This window comes from Megalobrama amblycephala, linkage group LG2 (genome assembly GCF_018812025.1).
Source record: "Megalobrama amblycephala isolate DHTTF-2021 linkage group LG2, ASM1881202v1, whole genome shotgun sequence".
Taxonomy (NCBI): Eukaryota; Metazoa; Chordata; class Actinopteri; order Cypriniformes; family Xenocyprididae; genus Megalobrama; species Megalobrama amblycephala.
The window spans coordinates 49,769,700-49,789,095 of NC_063045.1; the positions used below are offsets into that span (position 1 = coordinate 49,769,700).

At 37.4% G+C, this 19,396-nt stretch overlaps 1 protein-coding gene across 2 annotated transcripts in view; it reads left to right on the forward strand.

Annotated features, from left to right (window-relative positions):
• cblb (Cbl proto-oncogene B, E3 ubiquitin protein ligase) overlaps positions 1–19,396 on the forward strand; it is a 75,247-nt gene that overhangs the window by 29,158 nt on the left and 26,693 nt on the right. For both annotated transcript variants that reach the window (XM_048180146.1, XM_048180150.1), the window contains exons 4-5: positions 11,683–11,829; positions 17,938–18,094. In XM_048180146.1, coding sequence (XP_048036103.1) covers positions 11,683–11,829; positions 17,938–18,094 — 304 coding nt within the window. The remainder of the gene's footprint in view (positions 1–11,682; positions 11,830–17,937; positions 18,095–19,396) is intronic.

Sequence of the window (19,396 nt, forward strand, 5' to 3'; positions counted from 1 at the left end):
TGACAACCATCTCTCATATGTCATATATATATATACCATTTTATATCTGCATTCGTATCTTCTTTAACTTTTTATTAATATCATAAATATGTTTATTTGCACTACCGTTAAGCACAAGCGCCACATACTGTCAGGGAGTTAAATTGCACGTCCACTCTGCACATCGCCAGTGAAAATCGCTTGGATATGAACACAAAAAACGTCTCGAAAAATGCTGGCTATAAATGCGTGCGATATTCGTCCCGGTGTGTACAGGCCTTAACACTATTTAGTTCAAGTGAAATAGAAGATCGAACGAGCTGTTTTATAATTTTAACTGAAAACATTTAATACTGTAAAGCTGCTTAATTTAAAGCAAGCTATTGTATAAAGTGGTATATGAATAAACATGACGCACCTTGACAGGAGTGCCGAATTGCAGCATATCCACACCGCTATGATCAGATGCTTTCTTAACTGCTGTTTTCTCACCATTGTCATTTTTATTGTGTGTTTTTGTTATTAAGAGGAAAGCGCACAGCACATATTTTCATATTCATCTAGATGGATTACCAGTTGCTTGGGCGTTCTGGGTTGCCACTGGGTTGCTAGAGTTGTTCTGATTGGTTGGTTACTCTGATATTTCCTTGATATTTTCCTTATTGTCTACCAAGCAAGAATTGTAAATCTGCCAAGTGGAAATTGTAAAACAATTGCTTAGAAAATAGGCTTGCTGCGATAGTCGGTGTTGTCTTCCATAGAAATTGATTGAAAATCCTCGCTCTCCTCCGCACCTTTATGAATGCCCGTGTGGCTGTGCATATTTTACTTTCACTTTCGAATTAGTGATTAACCCCCCCCCCCCCCCCCCCCACACACACACACACAAATTTCCTCACAGTCACAACCCTATAGAAAACACATTTTGAGGGATCATCCATGTCTGCAGCACAAACTTTTAGTTAAGTGTTGCAGTTCCTGTTTTTTCCTTCTTTCCCTTTTGTCTTCTTAATGCCAAAAGCGATCATTAAAAAAGTTGAACAATACAGTTACTGGAATCCCATCAGTTTCTCATGAATCTGTTCAAAGCAGTGGAGTTGGAGTGGATTAGTGTGTATGTGTGTGTGCGGGAGAGAGTGAGAAAAGCATGAGGGGATTGTGGCAGCATTGATTTAGTCATAAAACAGGCTTGTGATGTCTCAACACCCCCCCCCCCCCATGCTAGTCTCTCCTTCCTGTATCCTCCACCTCATCCCTCATTACAGACACTAGAAGACCACTTCAAGGTTCAGCTGTTTAGAGGAAGATCAGACAGCTGTATTTGGCTAATGGACAGGCTTGTTTGTCAGTTCTTTTGCAAAATGATTGTCGACGGTTTTAATAATTCATAGTGATTTGTGTATGGGTGTTGCCAGTAATGTGTTTTTTATGTGTGGAAGTGTGTGGCAGATTGGCCTGCAGCAGGAGGTCCTGATAGATATCTTATATGTTCTCCAGCTCTGAGGGGTCCTGCCGCTATAACCATACTCAGTCTCACGCTTGGGATGGTCCTGCTGCGGAGCAGTCTGCCAGGTGTTTTATTGATGATCATGTCACCGGCCTGGTGAGCCTCGCATTTGCAAGGAACTTTCAGATAAAAGCAGAACAGAGAGGAAGAAAATTAGTGAATTTAACACTAATTACCGTTCATCTCTCATTTTGGCGCTCTGCAATTGAATTGCTCTGTTGTAAGCAAGCAACATACAGTAGAGACAGGAAATGACTGGTAATGAGATCGCCAGATTTAAAATATCATCACCTGTAGAAGTCAGTAGAAAGGTACTTTATAAGTAGCCATGTAAAATTTTGTTGTATGCTACGGTTTTTTTTTTGTTACATTGTATTGCGCTCGCAGCTTAGTTTTAAAATTCATCAAAAAAAAAAAAATATCAGAAATAGTAAGAGTAGGATGCCATTTGAAATTCACCCCCCGTGTAGCCAGTCTGATTCTGTCTTTTTTTGTAGCGAAATATTTATTGATATGCTGCTGTGCATCATTGTGCATCAACTGAGTTATATGTAAGTTAAGATACATTCATTAATCTCATTGTATTGTTTTTGTACTTATTGCAAAAAGAAGTAAATAAAACTTAAATGAGTGTTCCCATCACATGCTGCTAACCACTAGGCCGGCGCTCCAACAAGAAAAAAGTAAAAGTACTCCTTTTTTTTAATGCAGTGATGTTGGAAAGCTCTTCCACATATTGATTACATTTCATCCACTGCATTCTGTGCCCTGACTGACAGCTGACGTAATGACTGTATTTATGGAGGAGGGTGTGTGCTGCTGAATGTAGGTCAACAATAAGTGAAAGACAATAGCAAGCATTGCTGAATCCTACAGGTGTCAGGAAGCCTAAGAGAATGTCACGCCGGCCGTTAGACATGACAGGTGCTTCCATGTGCCTATGAACCACACACGCCTTGAATGGTATCAACTGCACCTTGCTTGAGGTGTTTGCAGGGTTGTGTGTTTTGCAGATTGAGGTTGAGCTACAGTTCTCTAGTTTTTACATAGTGGGCATGACACTCGCAGATTTGCCTTGCTGTGCATGTAGGGATCATTATTTGATATATTAACATTACCATTCAAACTTTTGATGTCAGTAAGATTTTTTTTTGTAAAAGAAATTAAAGGTTTAGTTGAAAATAAACTAAAAAAATAATTCAAGTCATAATAAGTCATTAATTACTCACCCTCATGTCGTTCTACACCATTAAGTCCTTCGTTCATCTTCTGAACACAAATTAAGATATTTTTTTATGAAATTCAATGGCTCAGTGAGGCCTCTATTGCCAGCAATGTCAATATCCAGAAATGTACTCAAAACATATTTATAACAGTTCATGTGAGTACAGTGGTTCTACTTATAAATTAATCTACTTATATATTATAAAGCAACGAGAATACTTTTTGTGCGCCAAAAAAAAACAAATAACGACTTTATTCAACATTATCTAGTGATGGCCGATTTCAAAACACTGCTTTGAAGCTTTATGAATCTTTTGTTTTGAATATTTTGTTTTTGTTTTAAAGGTCCCGTTTTTCGTGTTTTTTTTGAAGCTTTGATTGTGTTTATAGTGTGCAATATAACATGTGTTCATGTTTCGCGTGTAAAAAAACACAGTATTTTTCACATAATTTACTTATCTGTATACCGCTGTTTCCACTGTCATAAAAACGGGCTGATGACTTCCTTGTTCTATGAAGTCCCTCCTTCAGAAATACGTAACGAGTTCTGATTGTGCCAGCGGTTCCTGTGTTGTGATTCGACAGCAGCTTAGCGCTCCTTGCCCGGAAAGGTCACGCCTCTTACCAAAACGTGGAGATGCACGCGCTCAGTGTTATTGTAAACATGTCTTTAATTTTACCCTATCAATTTGAGCCGGAATCAGACCCGGTGATTGGACTGCGGGATGAAAATAACAGCGTTTCGACGACATGGCGACAAACACACTCTACAAACGCAACTCTTGTGTATTCCTGTGGGCGGAGGTTAGTCAAAAAACTGTATCCCTTTAATAATGACATCATTAAAGGGATAGTTCACCCAAAAATGAAAATTTGATGTTTATCTGCTTACCCCCAGGGCATCCAAGATGTAGGTGACTTTTTTTCTTCAGTCGAACGCAAATTATGATTTTTAACTGCAACCGCTGCCGTCTGTCAGTCAAATAATAGGAGTGATTGGGAACTTGAACAATAAGAGTCGAAAAAACTTCCATAGACAAATCCTAATTAAACCCTGCGGCTCATGACGACGCATTGATGTCCTAAGACATGAAACGATCGGTTTGTACAAGAAACCGAACAGTATTTATATCATTTTTTACCTCTAATACACCACTATGTCCAACTCCGTTCAGCTTCCGGTTAGTGAGGTCTGATCGCGCTCTGACAACGGAAGTGATGTCTCGCGCTCATTGAAGTATATGGGCGAGACATCACTTCCGTCAGCAGAGCGGGTTTTTTGACCTCACTAACAGGATTTTATTTATACTCTAACAACAACATTACACACTAACTAAAGTTTGAAACATGGGATCACGAAGAACGGGACCTTTAATTTTTGGGTGAACTAACCCTTATACTAATACTTTTATTAGCAAAGATGCATTAAATTGATTCAAAGTGCCTGTAAAGACATTTATGGTGTTACAGAAGATTTCTATTTCAAATAAATTATTTTCTTTGAATTGTTCTTTCTAGTAATCAAAGAATCCTGAAAAACATTTTACTGTTTCCACAAAAACATTAAGCAGTACAGCTGTTTTCAACATTGAAAATAAGAAGAAATGAGCACAAAATTAGTATATTAGAATAATTTCTAAAGGATCATGTGACACTGAAGACTGAAGTAAATTAAATATTTTATTAAGTATTTTAGTAAATATTTTATAATATTACTTTATTTTTTATAAGGGTGTTTTACCAGTACAGTTTTTCCTTTTTTCTTTTTCTTTTTTTTGAATTCAATAATACATGTAAACGCTTTCTGAAAGTGACTCAGTCTCTCGACTTTCCAGAGAGCATGATGGGTGCTTGACTGGGCTGGTTGGAGCGCTCTCTCTCTCTCTCTCTCTCTCGATCTCTCTCTCTCTAGCTGTTGCTTTCTCTTTTCCATAATGGTCAGGCTGTTAATCAAATCAATGCCTGGTCTCTGCTTGGCCATCACATGTGCAAGTAATAGTTCAGTACTGAAACTACCTTTATGGCCCTGCACTTGACACTCCCTGATGAGGACCTTTAAACCCGACTGCAATGAAATACTTTACGCAATCACACTTCATTAATACTAACGACACAGGCCTGATGTGTGTGTGTGTGTGTGTGTGTTTTTTTTATATTTTTTTTTATGAGGTGACAATGATTGAGTTTTGATGTGACTTTGTGGTCAACGATGTTGACGAAAAAATATTTTTTGGGTTATTTTTCTTGTATTCCAGTGGAATAAGAGCATAATAACAGGAGTTGAGGCACATGATTCATTTTGCAAACTGCCAGTAACGTGTGAGTATTGACTGACTTTCCTCACAGAGGTCAATTACTGCTAGGCTACGGTGACCTTTTAACATGGCATTGGAGTACGAGTTCTGAGCTGGTCAGATTAGATGTGACTCTTAGAAGTTTGCGAACACACTTCACGCTTCTCATTATGTAATATGAAGCAGCCAAAGTGCAGCAAATGGAAACTTGCAGCCCTCATCGGACCAGTAAACATCTTCCACGTGGCACCATCATAAACTGAAACACTATGTGTGTGTGAGTGCGTGTTTCGGTGTGTATGGGGGGTGGTTATTAGAGGTTTTGACTGAAAATCCAGACAGATTGCTTGAACGTAATTGAAGGCTGAAAATATAGGCTCTTCAGTTATTTCACAGTTTTTCCTCTTCTCTCCAGATGAGCTTGGATGATCCCCAACACTGGTACTCTACCATTATCTGCAATTACCATAAAATCATCTATGTTCAAATACAGCACTGTCATCATCTGTCTCCCAATAATATATGTTTTAAGGGGTTTCATTCAGAAAGGCAGGAGTCATCCGGCCCGCAGAACACACACAGGAAGCACTGAGGGTTTGGAGAGTTCAGAGATGATGGTAGGAAGTCTGACTCTCTGGTTTGGCCACTTAGGCAGCAGTGTCTTGAAACAGCGGGAATAGTAGTAGAGCAGCATGCCTTGTGCAATAACTAAGCTGAATGCATTTTTATTTTGTGTGTGGTTTTTTTTGTTTTGTTTCCTGTCACTGCTGCTTTTATAATTCTTTAAGTTCAACAGGTTCACTCTATGTATCACATGACTTGAGCAAGGCTGAAATGATTAGGCTTTGTGCTGCCTTTAGTCACATGGCACTTATGAGAGACGAGTCACCATTTCTCTTTCTGTCCCTTCAACAGACTCAAATGTGCAGTCTATTTTATTAGTGGCTAAAACTAGCAGCATTATTATTCAGTATTGTCATCGCTATTATTATTCAGTATTGTTAGTTCAGAAATCAGTATTATTCAGTAATTCTGCACTAGGACATGGCTAACTGATACCTCATATCATGTGGCTTGTTGTGGGATAATGTATGTTATTACTTTTCTAAGCAATCAGAGTTATTATTTTCACCTGGCAGAGGATAAATCCCATAGATTTGCATTGAAGGCTGGAGCCGAATCATGTCTAGATACTAGACTATCATAGACTTGATAGACTCTTTTGACTTGGACCCATTAGAAAACACCCTAGAAAGCACATAGAACATCTATCAACCTCCTAGCAACCATCTAGAACACCATAGCAACCACCCAGAACACCCTTGCAACCATCTAGAACACCATAGCAACCACCCAGAACACCCTAGCAACCACCCAGAACACCAAAGACCTGGAAACAACACAGAACATCTATCAGCCCACCACCCAGAACATGCTAGCAACCTCCTATTAACTATCTAGAACACCCTAAACACCACAGACCTGGCAACCACCCAGAACACCTAGCAACCGTCCAGACCACCTGGAAACCACCCAGAACACTCAAGACCTGGAAACCACACAGAACATCTATCGATCTCCTAGCAACCATCTAGAACACCCTAGCAACCGTCCAGACCACCTGGAAACCACCCAGAACACTCAAGACCTGGAAACCACACAGAACATCTATCGATCTCCTAGCAACCATCTAGAACACCCTAGCAACCACCCAGAACACCTGGAAACCATACAGAAGATCTATCAATCCGCCACCCAGAACATGCTAGCAACCTTCTAGCAACCACCCAGAACACCCTAGACCTGGCAAACACCCAGAACACCTAGCAATCGTCCAGACCACCGAGAAACCACCCAGAACACCCTAGCAACCACCCAGAACACCAAAGACCTGGAAACAACACAGAACATCTATCAACCCACCACCCAGAACATGCTAGCAACCTCCTATTATCTATCTAGAACACCCTAAGCACCACAGACCTGGCAACCACCCAGAACACCTAGCAACCACCCAGAACACCCAAGACCTGGAAACCATACAGAACATCTATCAACCCACCGGCTAGAACATTCGATCAACCTCCTAGCAACCATCTAGAACACCCTAGCAACCACCATGAAAACCCTAAACCTGGCAACCACCCAGAGCACACCATCTAGTACACCCTGGTAACTACTTAGCAATGCACTGACAACCATTCTTATCACCCTGTACCTTCTTGGTGGTGTCTAGTTGCATCTGACCATAAAACTAAGGATAAATCACAAATATAAAGAGAAACAGCCTCAAAGAATATCCTATTCTTTGTCATTTCCAGCATATATTTTGCCCTTGTAGCTGTTTTGTAAATGATTTGCAAAATAGTTTTACATATCCCAGATTAGGCTCCAGCCATATCCTGCTGAGCTGTGGTGTTGCGTGAGGTAGCGATGTGTGCTATGGAGTACTGGCTGTGTTCAAGCACACCCCCGCTCCTCTTGATAAGAGGTGAGGCACATAAAAAACCTTCATCCACCCCAGCAGCGCAGAGGGAATTAGCATACGTTAGCTGCCTGTGGGCCGAGATTATTGTTCTGTCTTAAATTCAATTTCTTCTACCTCAGGACAAGCCTCTGTACTAGGATTAGCTCTCTCTCTGTGCATCCATCACTCAATGTCCTCAAAGGTGTGTGCCGTCTTCTTCCTGGCTTTGTGGTTAGCGTGTGACATGTTATCAGTCTCTACCTCATGGATTGGGTTTAAATGATTCACGGACATGGCTGGGAACTGGTGTGTGTCAGAGGTGTTGAAGCTTAAATGATCTCTGTGAACTCAACTGTCAACACATGGGCATCTCTAGGATTCATCCGTGTAATGGTGTCACTCTCTTAGTGTTAAATATTGTTGAAATATTATAACGTAGTTCCTGTGTGAACCTGTCTCCAATATCCTATGATAGTTATGAAGACAGCAGGTGTGACCATGTTTGATGTGGAATGGATGTTGTTTGCTAGTAATGGATATGTTGGGTGTTAAAGATAAAGACGTGTAAATGTTCTAAAGACATTTGAGCAGATGAGTTTCATTCTCTTATGAGCCAGTTCATTAAGTGAATCAACATCTGACTCTTTTTCTTAACTACTGGTGAAACTTAAATCTGTTTCATTACTAACTTGCTCTTTGTTTGACAATGTGTAGTTAGAAAAATACATTTGTAACAGTAAATAAATAAGCCAATAAATATTATTATAATATATTATATTATATTATATTATATTATATTATATATATTATATTATATTATATTATATATATATTATATTATATTATATTATATTATATTATATTATATTATATTGTCTTACCAACTTGCAGTTCAGAAAGATATTCTGATGTTATGATTTTCATTATATATACAGTATATGTGCTCACAATACCGTTCAAAGGTTTGGGGTCATAAGATTTTGGTAACACTTTATTTTAATGTGTCCCTGTTACACATTACATGTATTTACTATAATAATAGCCATAAATTAGGCATAATTATATGCAACTAACCAAACCTAATCCTAAAAATATATATATATATATATATATACACAGTAATAGGGACACATTAAAATAAAGTGTAACCAATATTTTAAATGTTTTTAAAAGAAGTCTTTTTATGCATTTATTTGATCAAAAAAAAAACAGTAAAAACTTTAAAAATGACGGTTTTCTATTTTAATATTTTTTTATCGTATTTGTTTTTTTTTATATTTTCATGTTTTTCAGGATACTTTGATTAACAGAAAGTTCAAAAGAGCAGCATTTATTTGAAATGAAACAATTTTGTAACATTATAAAGGTCTTTGCTGTTACTTTTGATAAATTTAGCATGCCCTTGCTGAAGGAAAGTATGAATTTCTTTCAAAAGAAAACAAGAAAAAAAATCTTACTAAGCCCAAACATTTGAATGGTAGTGTGTGCATGTTTTTATTATTAAAAAAGCTAGCCTAGAGTCATCCCAGGCGGTCTGTGTCGTTTGAGCTTGCCTTTTTCCAGACTGACACTGAATATATAGAAATCCCTCTGCAGTTTCAGTATTACTGCATTAAATGGGTTGATAAAATGAGCGGTGACTCACCATATTGAAAACTTGACAACTTGGAGGTATTAACTGAACTGAAGTTTATGGAGAGAAATGTTCTGCGGTGGGTTCATCAGAGACTTATAAAGAAATAAAAGGATCCCCTTGGCTAAGTTAGGCTGAAAAGAGATTTATTGCTATATCTAAAGCAAATACCACTGAGAACTAAGGAAGTTTTTCACACTGGTTAATCATTGACAGTTTTAACCCATTTAAATGCATGCTTGATTATGACCAGAGCTTTATAACAACGCTGAAAAATCAAGATTCTGATGTAAAATACACCTCCAGATTTGACCCCCGGTTCTCATCTGCCAATTTCTCCCCTCTCGCCGGTTCTGCATGGCTGCTAACATGCTAATTGCTTTGTCACAGTTATGTTTTGACAGGAAGATACGCTAATGTAGCACACTAATTAATGGGTCTCTAAATACAGCCAGATTTAGACAAGAAATGCAAATGTGAAATAGGGTCTGATGCAGATGAAATTGTTTGTGCCGAGCGAGACGGTTGGGGCGAATTTCGACAACGCTCCTGGGAGCTCCAGGTGCCCAACTGCAGCTTTACAAAATACCACTGTGAATCCTGAAAGTTTGTGTGTGTTTGTTGTGCCTCAGAGGGGCTAGTTATCTACCGCTTGCAGCCCGGTTCCTCTCGACCTCCCTCGGGCTGAGTGGCCCAGCGTAATTGAGTGCCACCTGAAAGGTTGTTCTGAAAGGTGGGTTATCTGCCCGCTCTAATCCCACAGGAGGACGGCACAGGGGGAGGAAGGGGACAAGCCTCTGAGGGCTGGAGTCCCTTTCTGCCAGCCATAAGGCAGTATGGGAAAAGCCAATTATGGACACAACTTTGAAAATATTAATGACTTGTGGTACCTAGAGATGGTGTAACTCATTATATTTGTTTGCATGTCTACTGTTCTATAAATTACCCAATAGACACATGAGTAAAAGTAAAGATGCTCAAGGTTAACATAACACTTGGAAAAGTACAAGTACAATTTTTAAAGCAAAGGATTTTGCTTGTGCATTTGAAGTATGAAAGAGTGGCATAAATAATGGAATTAAATAATTTGAGCTTTCTTGTGAACACTTTTAAATGATTCCATAAAAAGATTCAATCAGTTTGAGAGTCAGAAATTATTATCTGCATCCCACTTATACAATTAGTGATATATATTATGAGCTATATGATCTACAATCCCACAAGCATTGCGAATGACATAATGAAAAAACAACAATTTTAACAACAATGGTGCAAAGAAAAACTCAGGATTGATAATTATCATTTAATTTATTATGTTTATTGCATTATATTAATGCATATACAAATGTATAAGAAGTTATATGAATAATGAATTTGAGTAAATTGATTTTTCTATAAAGAAAATGTATGGGATGTATGTATTTTTACCTTTTTTATATATATTAAAAATGAAATATGTATTATTATCCATTTTGTGATTAGTAATAATAATAATAATAATAATAGTGATTATTATTATTATTATTATTATTATTAAGAAAAAGAAGAATAGAATAGTATAGAAGAGAATATTTTACTTATAAAACATAAAAATCTATAATAACTGTACAGTCAAAAAATAATAATTGAAAAACTTCAGTTTGTAAAAAACAAAAAAAAATGTGCATATTTCACCCAAAATGAAAATTACTGTGAAAAAAAAATCAAGTTTACAGAGTTTTAGTGTCAGTACTACATTAATTTACTATATATAATGTTGAATATAATGTATAATAATGCAGTGGGAGAATATATGTGGGTCCTGAAAATACCAAATGTCTTATGTTACCAGCAAAAAGTGGCCTACATTATTTTAAATATATCTAGTCAGTGACAGAGTGCAAACATATTCATCTAAAATAAATCTGTATTTCAACGTTAGAATCATTAATATTTTTATTCTGGTGTCACCATTGTCCTGCGTGCATTGGGTTACCAGCACCAAGTTCAAGCCTGTTCATTTCCACCCTCAATGTAATACCAAATTTAGCATTTTAATCAAGAGTAGCCTACATTTTTTGTAATCCTTTTATTATATGTCTTGGAGTATCACAATAATATCGTATTGTGAGTTCAGTATCATGATATGTATCAAATCGTGACATAAGGGTATCGTTACACCCCTAATTTATATATATCCCTAATTAATATACATATATTTTCTAAGTGGAGTATTTCAGAAATCTGTTTTGTGACTATACACCATTGCAGACAGTTAGTCATCATCATGTTGCAGTGGTCAGCTGCAACAGGAGCAGATCGTCTCCGTTCTGTTGGCCGGAGCCCAGCGAGTGTTTGTTTTCTGGTGTGGCCACGACATGCCCTTCAGACTGTGTGCATCAGATTGCACTGTATCCTCGTGCTGTTTGAAGGGAGACGTGTGCGGCACATTAACTTCCAGACAAGCTCAAGGACAAGAAACTGGCTCAACAGAGAATGCTGAGAGTTCACTTTTCTCTTTGTATGTGTGTACACTTGCACTGCTTGACTGCTAAATTTCCTGTGTTTAATATACTTTGTTCGTCTCGTTCTCTTGCAGACGAAACCTTACCAAGCTCTCGCTGATCTTCAGTCACATGTTGGCCGAGATCAAAGCCATCTTTCCAGGTGGACAGTTCCAAGGAGACACATTCCGCATTACCAAGGCAGACGCCGCCGATTTTTGGAGAAGGTCTTTTGGAGAAAAGTAAGTTTGAGTAGTTTTCTTCTTGGTTCCAGATGTATCTGCCAAATCAGATGTGATCTTTCCAGTCTTTCATTAGAGCTCCAATCAATTAAAACTCTTTGTCAGGGAGAAATGCGTTTTCTCTCCTCCATTTAGCAGCGAGTAAGTGGGGTGAACTGTCTGGTCATGTGCTGGAGTGCTGCTCTTGAGTCAGTCCTGTTATTTAGCATACATCTGCACACTAAACCAGACACGACGATGCCTTTCCTAACTGCCCTAGTCCGATATTGTGAGGTGAAGGTCACTGGTTAGCTGCTTTTTTTTTCAGGCTAATGGATAACATTTAGGGTCTTCTGTCTCTGACTTAATTCTGGAATATGAGTTTTTTCAGACAGCTTGATCAGCCTGGGCTTGTTTTTCGGGAAGAGAAATGTAGTACTGCCAGCATATAAATGTAGATAGAGGAGATAACATTGTGGCAGTTCATGCTAGTCGATTAGTAAGATTGGCTAGTTCAGAAGTTTGAAAACTGGGATACGGGCAACCAACAGGAAGTGCTAGGTGGTCCACTGAGAAGAAAATAATATATAAAATAATATAAAAATCATGTAATTCTTTTTTATTGTTTACAGTAGTTTTATGTTTCTTTTAAGGTTTAAAATTTAACAGTACTCTAAAAATGTATAGATGTATATCAGTTTAACTGTTCAGGACAAACAAGAGACTCTTGAACAACCATCACAAAACATAAAAACAGTTGTGGATCATCCAGGTAAACACACACAGTATTAAGAATCAAGGGTATGCAAATTTTTGAACGGGTCATTTTTATAAATTCAGCTATTTTTTGACTATATGTAAAAATCTTTTATGCAAAATATCTTATTCAGGACAGTGCTAAATAAAAAAGAACACACATTTTGCATGATCCCTCTTTTTTTGTTAAAATAATTAACATTTTACAGATTCTGCAACTTTGCAACTTTTGAGCACAACTGTGTTTGTATAAAAAAAAAAAAAAAAAAAAAAAAAAAAAAGATTAAATAAAAATATATATATATATATATATATATATATATATATATATATATATATATATATATATATATATATATATATATATAAAATAATTTTTTTTTTTTTTTTTTAATGGCATTACAAATATCTTTATGCTATTTAACAAAAAATTTGTCATTTGGTTGTATTGTATTGTGTTTTTTATACATAAGTACGTGGTGATTAGTCGACTAGTCTTATATAGTTTTGCAAAGTGTGTTGCTGTGAACATTGTTGCTGAAAGAGAATTTAATTTTGATTATATACGTTAGTTTGAGCAGTTAATCTTTGACTTTAAGGTTATTTTAATTGCTTCTCCTGATAGGAGAAAAAATGAAGTAATAATTTGGAATTAAGCTGATTTTGATTTCCAGCTCAACACTGACAGATCGTCTGAACGATATCTCTAGATCTTTAGGAGGCGTCGTCCGTTTGCAATGTTTAATTAATTTGCAGTATCTGTGGCTGCTGCATATTTTATCTTCTGTTTAATCCAGCAAATCGGAGGGTTAAAGGAAGTGTGAATGTGTGCACGGATACACTGTGCTAGGAACGGAAAGGCCCCGTAATAGGGCAGGTGTGATCAGCTATCCCAGAGAGGAAGAGCAAGAGAAGGGGAGAGAGAAAGAGAGATTTAGGGACGGGAAAAGACTAGAGCAGTCTCTAGTGTGTATCTAGTTACTGCCCTGATATATTATAGATTATTATAAAGGTCTACTTCCCGCTCTGTACAGAGGAAGTGTGCATGAGTCATTGATACGAGAAACAGAGCGGCCTTCCTTTGGCTCTTCTATCTCTCTCTGTGTGGAAATAGAAAGCTCAGCATCCTTATGCCATCAATCCAGAGAGCACTAGAGCTCATATCTGTAGCTTGCAGAGTTACAGTTGCTACGTAGCGAACCTATATAAACATGTCTGTGCGTGTGAGACAAGATAAATGAGCTTGTTTAACCATATATACAGTGGTTTCTTGGTGGAAAATCTTGGTGTGAGGATTTTAAAAAGTTGGAATGAAGAAACATTTCAGATTTTTAGGTCTGCATTCAAACAAGTAAATTAGTGACAATGATTATGTGAACTCTTTGTCAGAAGTTCTTGCTTCCAAGTTGTACAGTTCAGTTAAACTTTTCACTTAAACTCTGAAAATTGTCTTTTGTAATGAAATAGTTTTTATCCTAGTGACAAGTAAGACACGGGGGGGGGAAAGGATGTTTAAACTACCATTCAAAGTTTGGGGTCAGTAAGGTGTTTTTTTTTTTTTTTTTTTTTTTTGATAATATAATGTAATATTAAAAATTTAACATTGATAATATAAGAAATGTTTCCTGAACACCAAATCAGCATATTAAAATGATTTCTGAAGGATCATGTGACCTTTTTATTTTTGATTAAATAAATGCAGCCTTGGTGAGCAACTGAAACTTCTTTCAAAAACATTACAAAAATCTTACTGTCCCCAAACATTTGAATGGTAGTATATTATATAGATTTATGAAATAATAATCAAAGATTATCTCAAAACAAATCTTTCTTTTCTTTTTCTTTAAGAAATCAGTTTTTAAAGCAGAACTAAGTAACTTTTTTTACCTTCATAAATAGTTTTCTAAGTCCTTACGATGGTTAATTGACTTGTGGTGTGTTTGAGGCATGCACTAATCCCCTCTGGCACGTCTACGCCAGAAAACAGCACTTGCAAGTTGAGCTGCGCCGACCCGACATAATCTCGCCACATGTTCATGTTCACGCGAGAGTGACAAAATGCTTTACGGTAATTCAAAAACTGTATATATTATGACTTTATAAGACAATTTCGAAAATTACCCACCTCCATCGAGATTTCTTGTACTGTATTTGCAAAACTACTGTGCTGGTGAGCGTTTTAGTCGTTGTAGTCCAGAGCTGCGCTTGGAGTATTTACGACAGTGTGATTCACTGAAGGAACCTGTAGGGGGAGCTTCGCAAATCTTACTGAGTTCTGCTTTAATGAGGCTTTTTTCTTTATTATGAGACAAACATGCTCATCTTAGAGGTCAATTAATTGTGTGTGTGACTTCCATATTTAATGTATTTTTGTATAACTTATTAGATAGGACAAAAAATTAGCTTCATGACATTGTCATTTGGGGAAAAAAATGCAAAATTAAAGCATTTGCGGTTCATGATCTCAGACTTTTGGACCCTGATGTGTATATATATACTCGTTCTCTAGACCTTACTGGAAACAAGGCTGTTGTCACTGCAGTAATTCTTCTATCAGTTCAGAATGGTTTGAGACTAGAAAGATAATATCAGGCCTTACATGTTCTCTCTCTCTCTCTCTCTCTCTCTCTCTCTCTCTCTCTCTCTCTCTCTGCGTAAGTCTCTTGATAATGGAATATAATGCTTTTACTCAGAATAACCAGAGAATGGAATAAATGTGAGGTTACCTCCCCCTCTCTCATCCGAACACCGTTCTCAGATCAGTTTCAGTTCTGTCTTCAGAAAGGTCTAGCTTAGACTATGATGTATAGACTAACCCCGACCAGATGCAGTGTGGGTATTTGATATGCAGATGATATAATGAGGGGAAAAAAAGAAATCTACATTTTCCTCTATAGTAGCAGCAGGAATTCTTGCTCACCGTTTCCTCATTATCAGTTCATATAAATGTCCTGCTGTTTCCTGAATGACGGGTAGAGGAGAGATTTGTTTTCAAGCTAATTTTTCTTATTAAACTCCCTTCTGTCCGCCGAGACTCAAATCCGTTTTAAATTCTCGTTTAAATGCTGTAAGTGGCCACTAGCCAATAAGAGCACAGTTTCCAGTGGCAACACTGAAGGCCACCGACTGAGCTGCCTGGTTTCTGTCTTACTCTGGCGGCAGCTGTTTAGTGAATTAAAATAATGCGCTCGCTGATTTTACTCTGATAGCATGGAGATTATCACACAACCAAATCACCCCAGAGCAGGCTCTCTGATTCAGAATTTTACCCAATTTGTTTCTTTTAACGCACAGCATGGCTTTGCCGAGGCTTTTTGAAGCCTTTAAATTGATGCAGAAATCTGCCTCCTGACTTGTGACCTGCCTCGCTCTAACTCTCCACCCCTTCCCTCATTTATTTATTGGCATCATGCTATTATGTGTGTGTCTCTACCTGTCCTGGTTCAGTAATTGGCAAGGACAGGGTCCTTAATGAGCTCCCTTTTATTCCATCCACTGAGAGATGCCCTCAGCCCATTAAAAAGTCTTCCTTGATTAAGGGGTCAGCTATTCTAATAAATGTAATTAAACTAGATCTCGTCTTTCTTCACAAAACTCTTCTGTCTAGCTACTTGATGTGCATCAGAGACAGTTTAAAGGGAAATATGCGCAGAAAAATTACTTGTAACGCTCCATATTGGATATGTAGGGTATTTATGAGCCAAGTTTTATTTCGGTGCCCTCCAGTAAACCCACTAGATTGATTCATTGTTTTCTTTACCGCACTGACCGACGTTTAGCAAATGTATCAGAGGCCAGAGTGAGTTTCCTTATTCCTGGTGATGCATCAGCACTTTTGTGCTGTTTCGCTGTGGCTGCTGATTAATACATATGCAAAACACAATTTTGCTATGGAAAAATTCCACGCTAAACTGAAATTTAATCATGCTGAGGATGCATAATGCACAGAACTCATGACATGATGGAAATGAGTTTGAATGCTGAGTTGATAAAGCTTAGGGAAATCAACCTACATGTGACTTATTATTGTCTCTACATTTAGTTAAAGCTAGGATATTTTAACATGAAAAAAATTGAACAGCACCTTTGAAGCGTCGGTCAGAATTTAAAAAAAGCTTTTTGTTTTTCCATGCTCACCAAAGCTGCATTTATTTGTTGAAAAATACAGTAAAAACTGTAATCAGATAACATCTTCCAGTGAGTCATATAGGAAGGGAATTTGAATATTGTTAACTTTTATTTAAGAGCAGTAGAAGTCAAGAAGTTGTCATTTAGATAATTAGTTAATCATGTGTTTAAGAAAGGTTTCTGTACGTGTTGAGACTTAGCCAGCAGGCCACTGCCCTCTTTAATAAGAATCAGCAGAGCCGATGTTTCCTCATTAACCTGCTGGTCTGTCTGATTCATTGTGGATCTTCGACGCCATTGTCTCTTTATTGTACTGATTAACAGGCTCTGATCCTCAATCCAATCACAAGAATGATGGGTAATACTCTCTCAGGGTGGCTGACACCGTCAGATTGTCAAAACGAGTCTGTTTTCTTGTCTCACCTGAAGGACTGATATGACGTGCCATTAGCCCGAAGTGCTTTTTTTTTTTTTTTTTGTTAACCAAGAAAAGAGAACTAACTTTTAAGAAGCCACATCTCTGCTTTGTCTTTTCTTTTTCTCAGAGTATGTGTTTGTGTCTGAAAGTGTTTGCTGGTCAATTTGTGATGGTCAGTGTTTATGAAACTGTTCTTTAGAGAAGTCGAAGCAGTGTGTGGGTGGCACTTTTCTCCACATGCTCTGCTGTTTACATCAGAACTTCCATTTTGTGGCTGTCATAGACCACCAGGGGAATGTATACAACATTTTTACAGTACATGAATAAGAGTTTACAGTCATAGACACAGATACAGTATAAGAACTTGCGTTCTTAGTCATTCTGGTGAACGTGTTGTTTTTTTTATTTTGTACACACGCATTTTACACGTTTGAGGAACCCTCAGACTCTCAGCTAACCCATGGAGTCCCAGTGTAAAATGTTGTTTTGAATATTTTCACTAAATTTATATATTGCTTTAACATGTCATTGCAGCAGCACACTCATGGCACCCACTCCTATTTTCAAAAGAAATATCTATACTTCAATGTTTTCACTAGCACTACTTTTATATATTGCTTTAATATGTTATAGCAACACACTCATGGCAGCCACCATTTTTTTTCTTCAGAAATATCTGTTTTTTCAACATTTTCACAGGCCAGTGCCTGAACTATTTGATGTCTGATTTAGTACATGTTCATAGCCCAAAGCAACTGGATGTATTTCAAGCAGGATTTACACAAGTCTAATCCCAGTGTGCATTTGTGTGTTTTGTGTGGTTCCAGGACAATAGTGTCATGGAAAATGTTCCGGCAGTGCCTTCACGACGTGCACCCCATCAGCTCCGGGTTGGAAGCCATGGCTCTGAAATCTACCATCGACCTCACCTGCAATGACTATATCTCCGTCTTTGAGTTCGACATCTTCACTCGTCTTTTCCAGGTAACTCCTGAACTCCTCACCTCCCACAATTGCATCCAACCCATCTCTCAATTTCTCACCACGACAAACGTGTTAGAACTGCATATAAGCTAACATTTAAATGTCAACTACTTTCTCAAAACAGCTAATAGTAATAATGAAAGCGATACGGCAGGATCACCCTTGTTTTTCTCTCTCCAGCGTGGGCCGATCTACTCATTCTGTGGAGAAACCTTGCACAGTCGTCTCACAGATAACCACGATTAAACTGAAAACATCAAACATGTCTCAAAGTTTCGTAGTCATCACGTCTCCTGTCTCGATGATGGAAAATAGTGCTAAGACTGGGGATCACCTCTGCAAATGAGTGTAGAGTGGGAGGTTTGTTTTACGCAGAGGAATCCCTTAGAAAAACACACCTCATCTTTAACCACAACACACACATGCTTACAAACCTGTGTTTGCACAAGCCGTATTACGGATCGGTTGCAAAACACCCACTTTTTGTCTACCTACTCAAGCCTTTGCTGCAAAAATACTAAAATTCCCATAAATGTGTTGGAAGGACCTGCATCATTTCATTAGCGTGGATTTGTTTATGTGGGTGAGTCAATCAGTGAGCAATATGGAGTTTTTATCTCATGCCATGCTTCTAATCGTCGTGTGACCTTCCCCCGGCTGAATCACCACGCACGACCCCAGCTACCTTACAGCCAAAGCCAACAACACTCCACCCTGCTCATTTGAACATCCAAACGTTTCTTTGTAGCTCTTCTCCAGATTTTTAGATATTGCTTAAGTCTCGTTTGGGTTAGTCAGCTTGAATGGGAAAGAGGAGACAGAGCAAACTTTTCCATTTTACCACATATTCACAGTATCAAGAGTCTCAGCTGCTTTTTTTTTAGTTCTGACATGTCAAGATGAGTTTATTTGAGAATACACAGAGAAACAAAGTATTGGACTTTCAAGTCACTTTTTAAAAAATGTCTAAATACTGTTATCAAACTGCAGTCCATGGGCCATAAAGGTGTACTAGGAGATCTGCAGAAAATATGTAATAAATATGTTTTATAAAATATGTCTTTAGGGCTGTAAAATTGAATATTTTAACTTATAATATTTATGTGTATAAATAATAATAAATACATATTTATATTTTAATATATTTTTTATTGCAATTATATGTCAAAATATGCTATACTTTACAAATAAATCTGTATTAAATTCAAAATCTTCCTCCTTTTATACAAAAAATATACATCTAAAATGAACTGTGATTTGGGGAAAAAAAGTAATTTAATAAAAAGTAAATATTTCTAGATA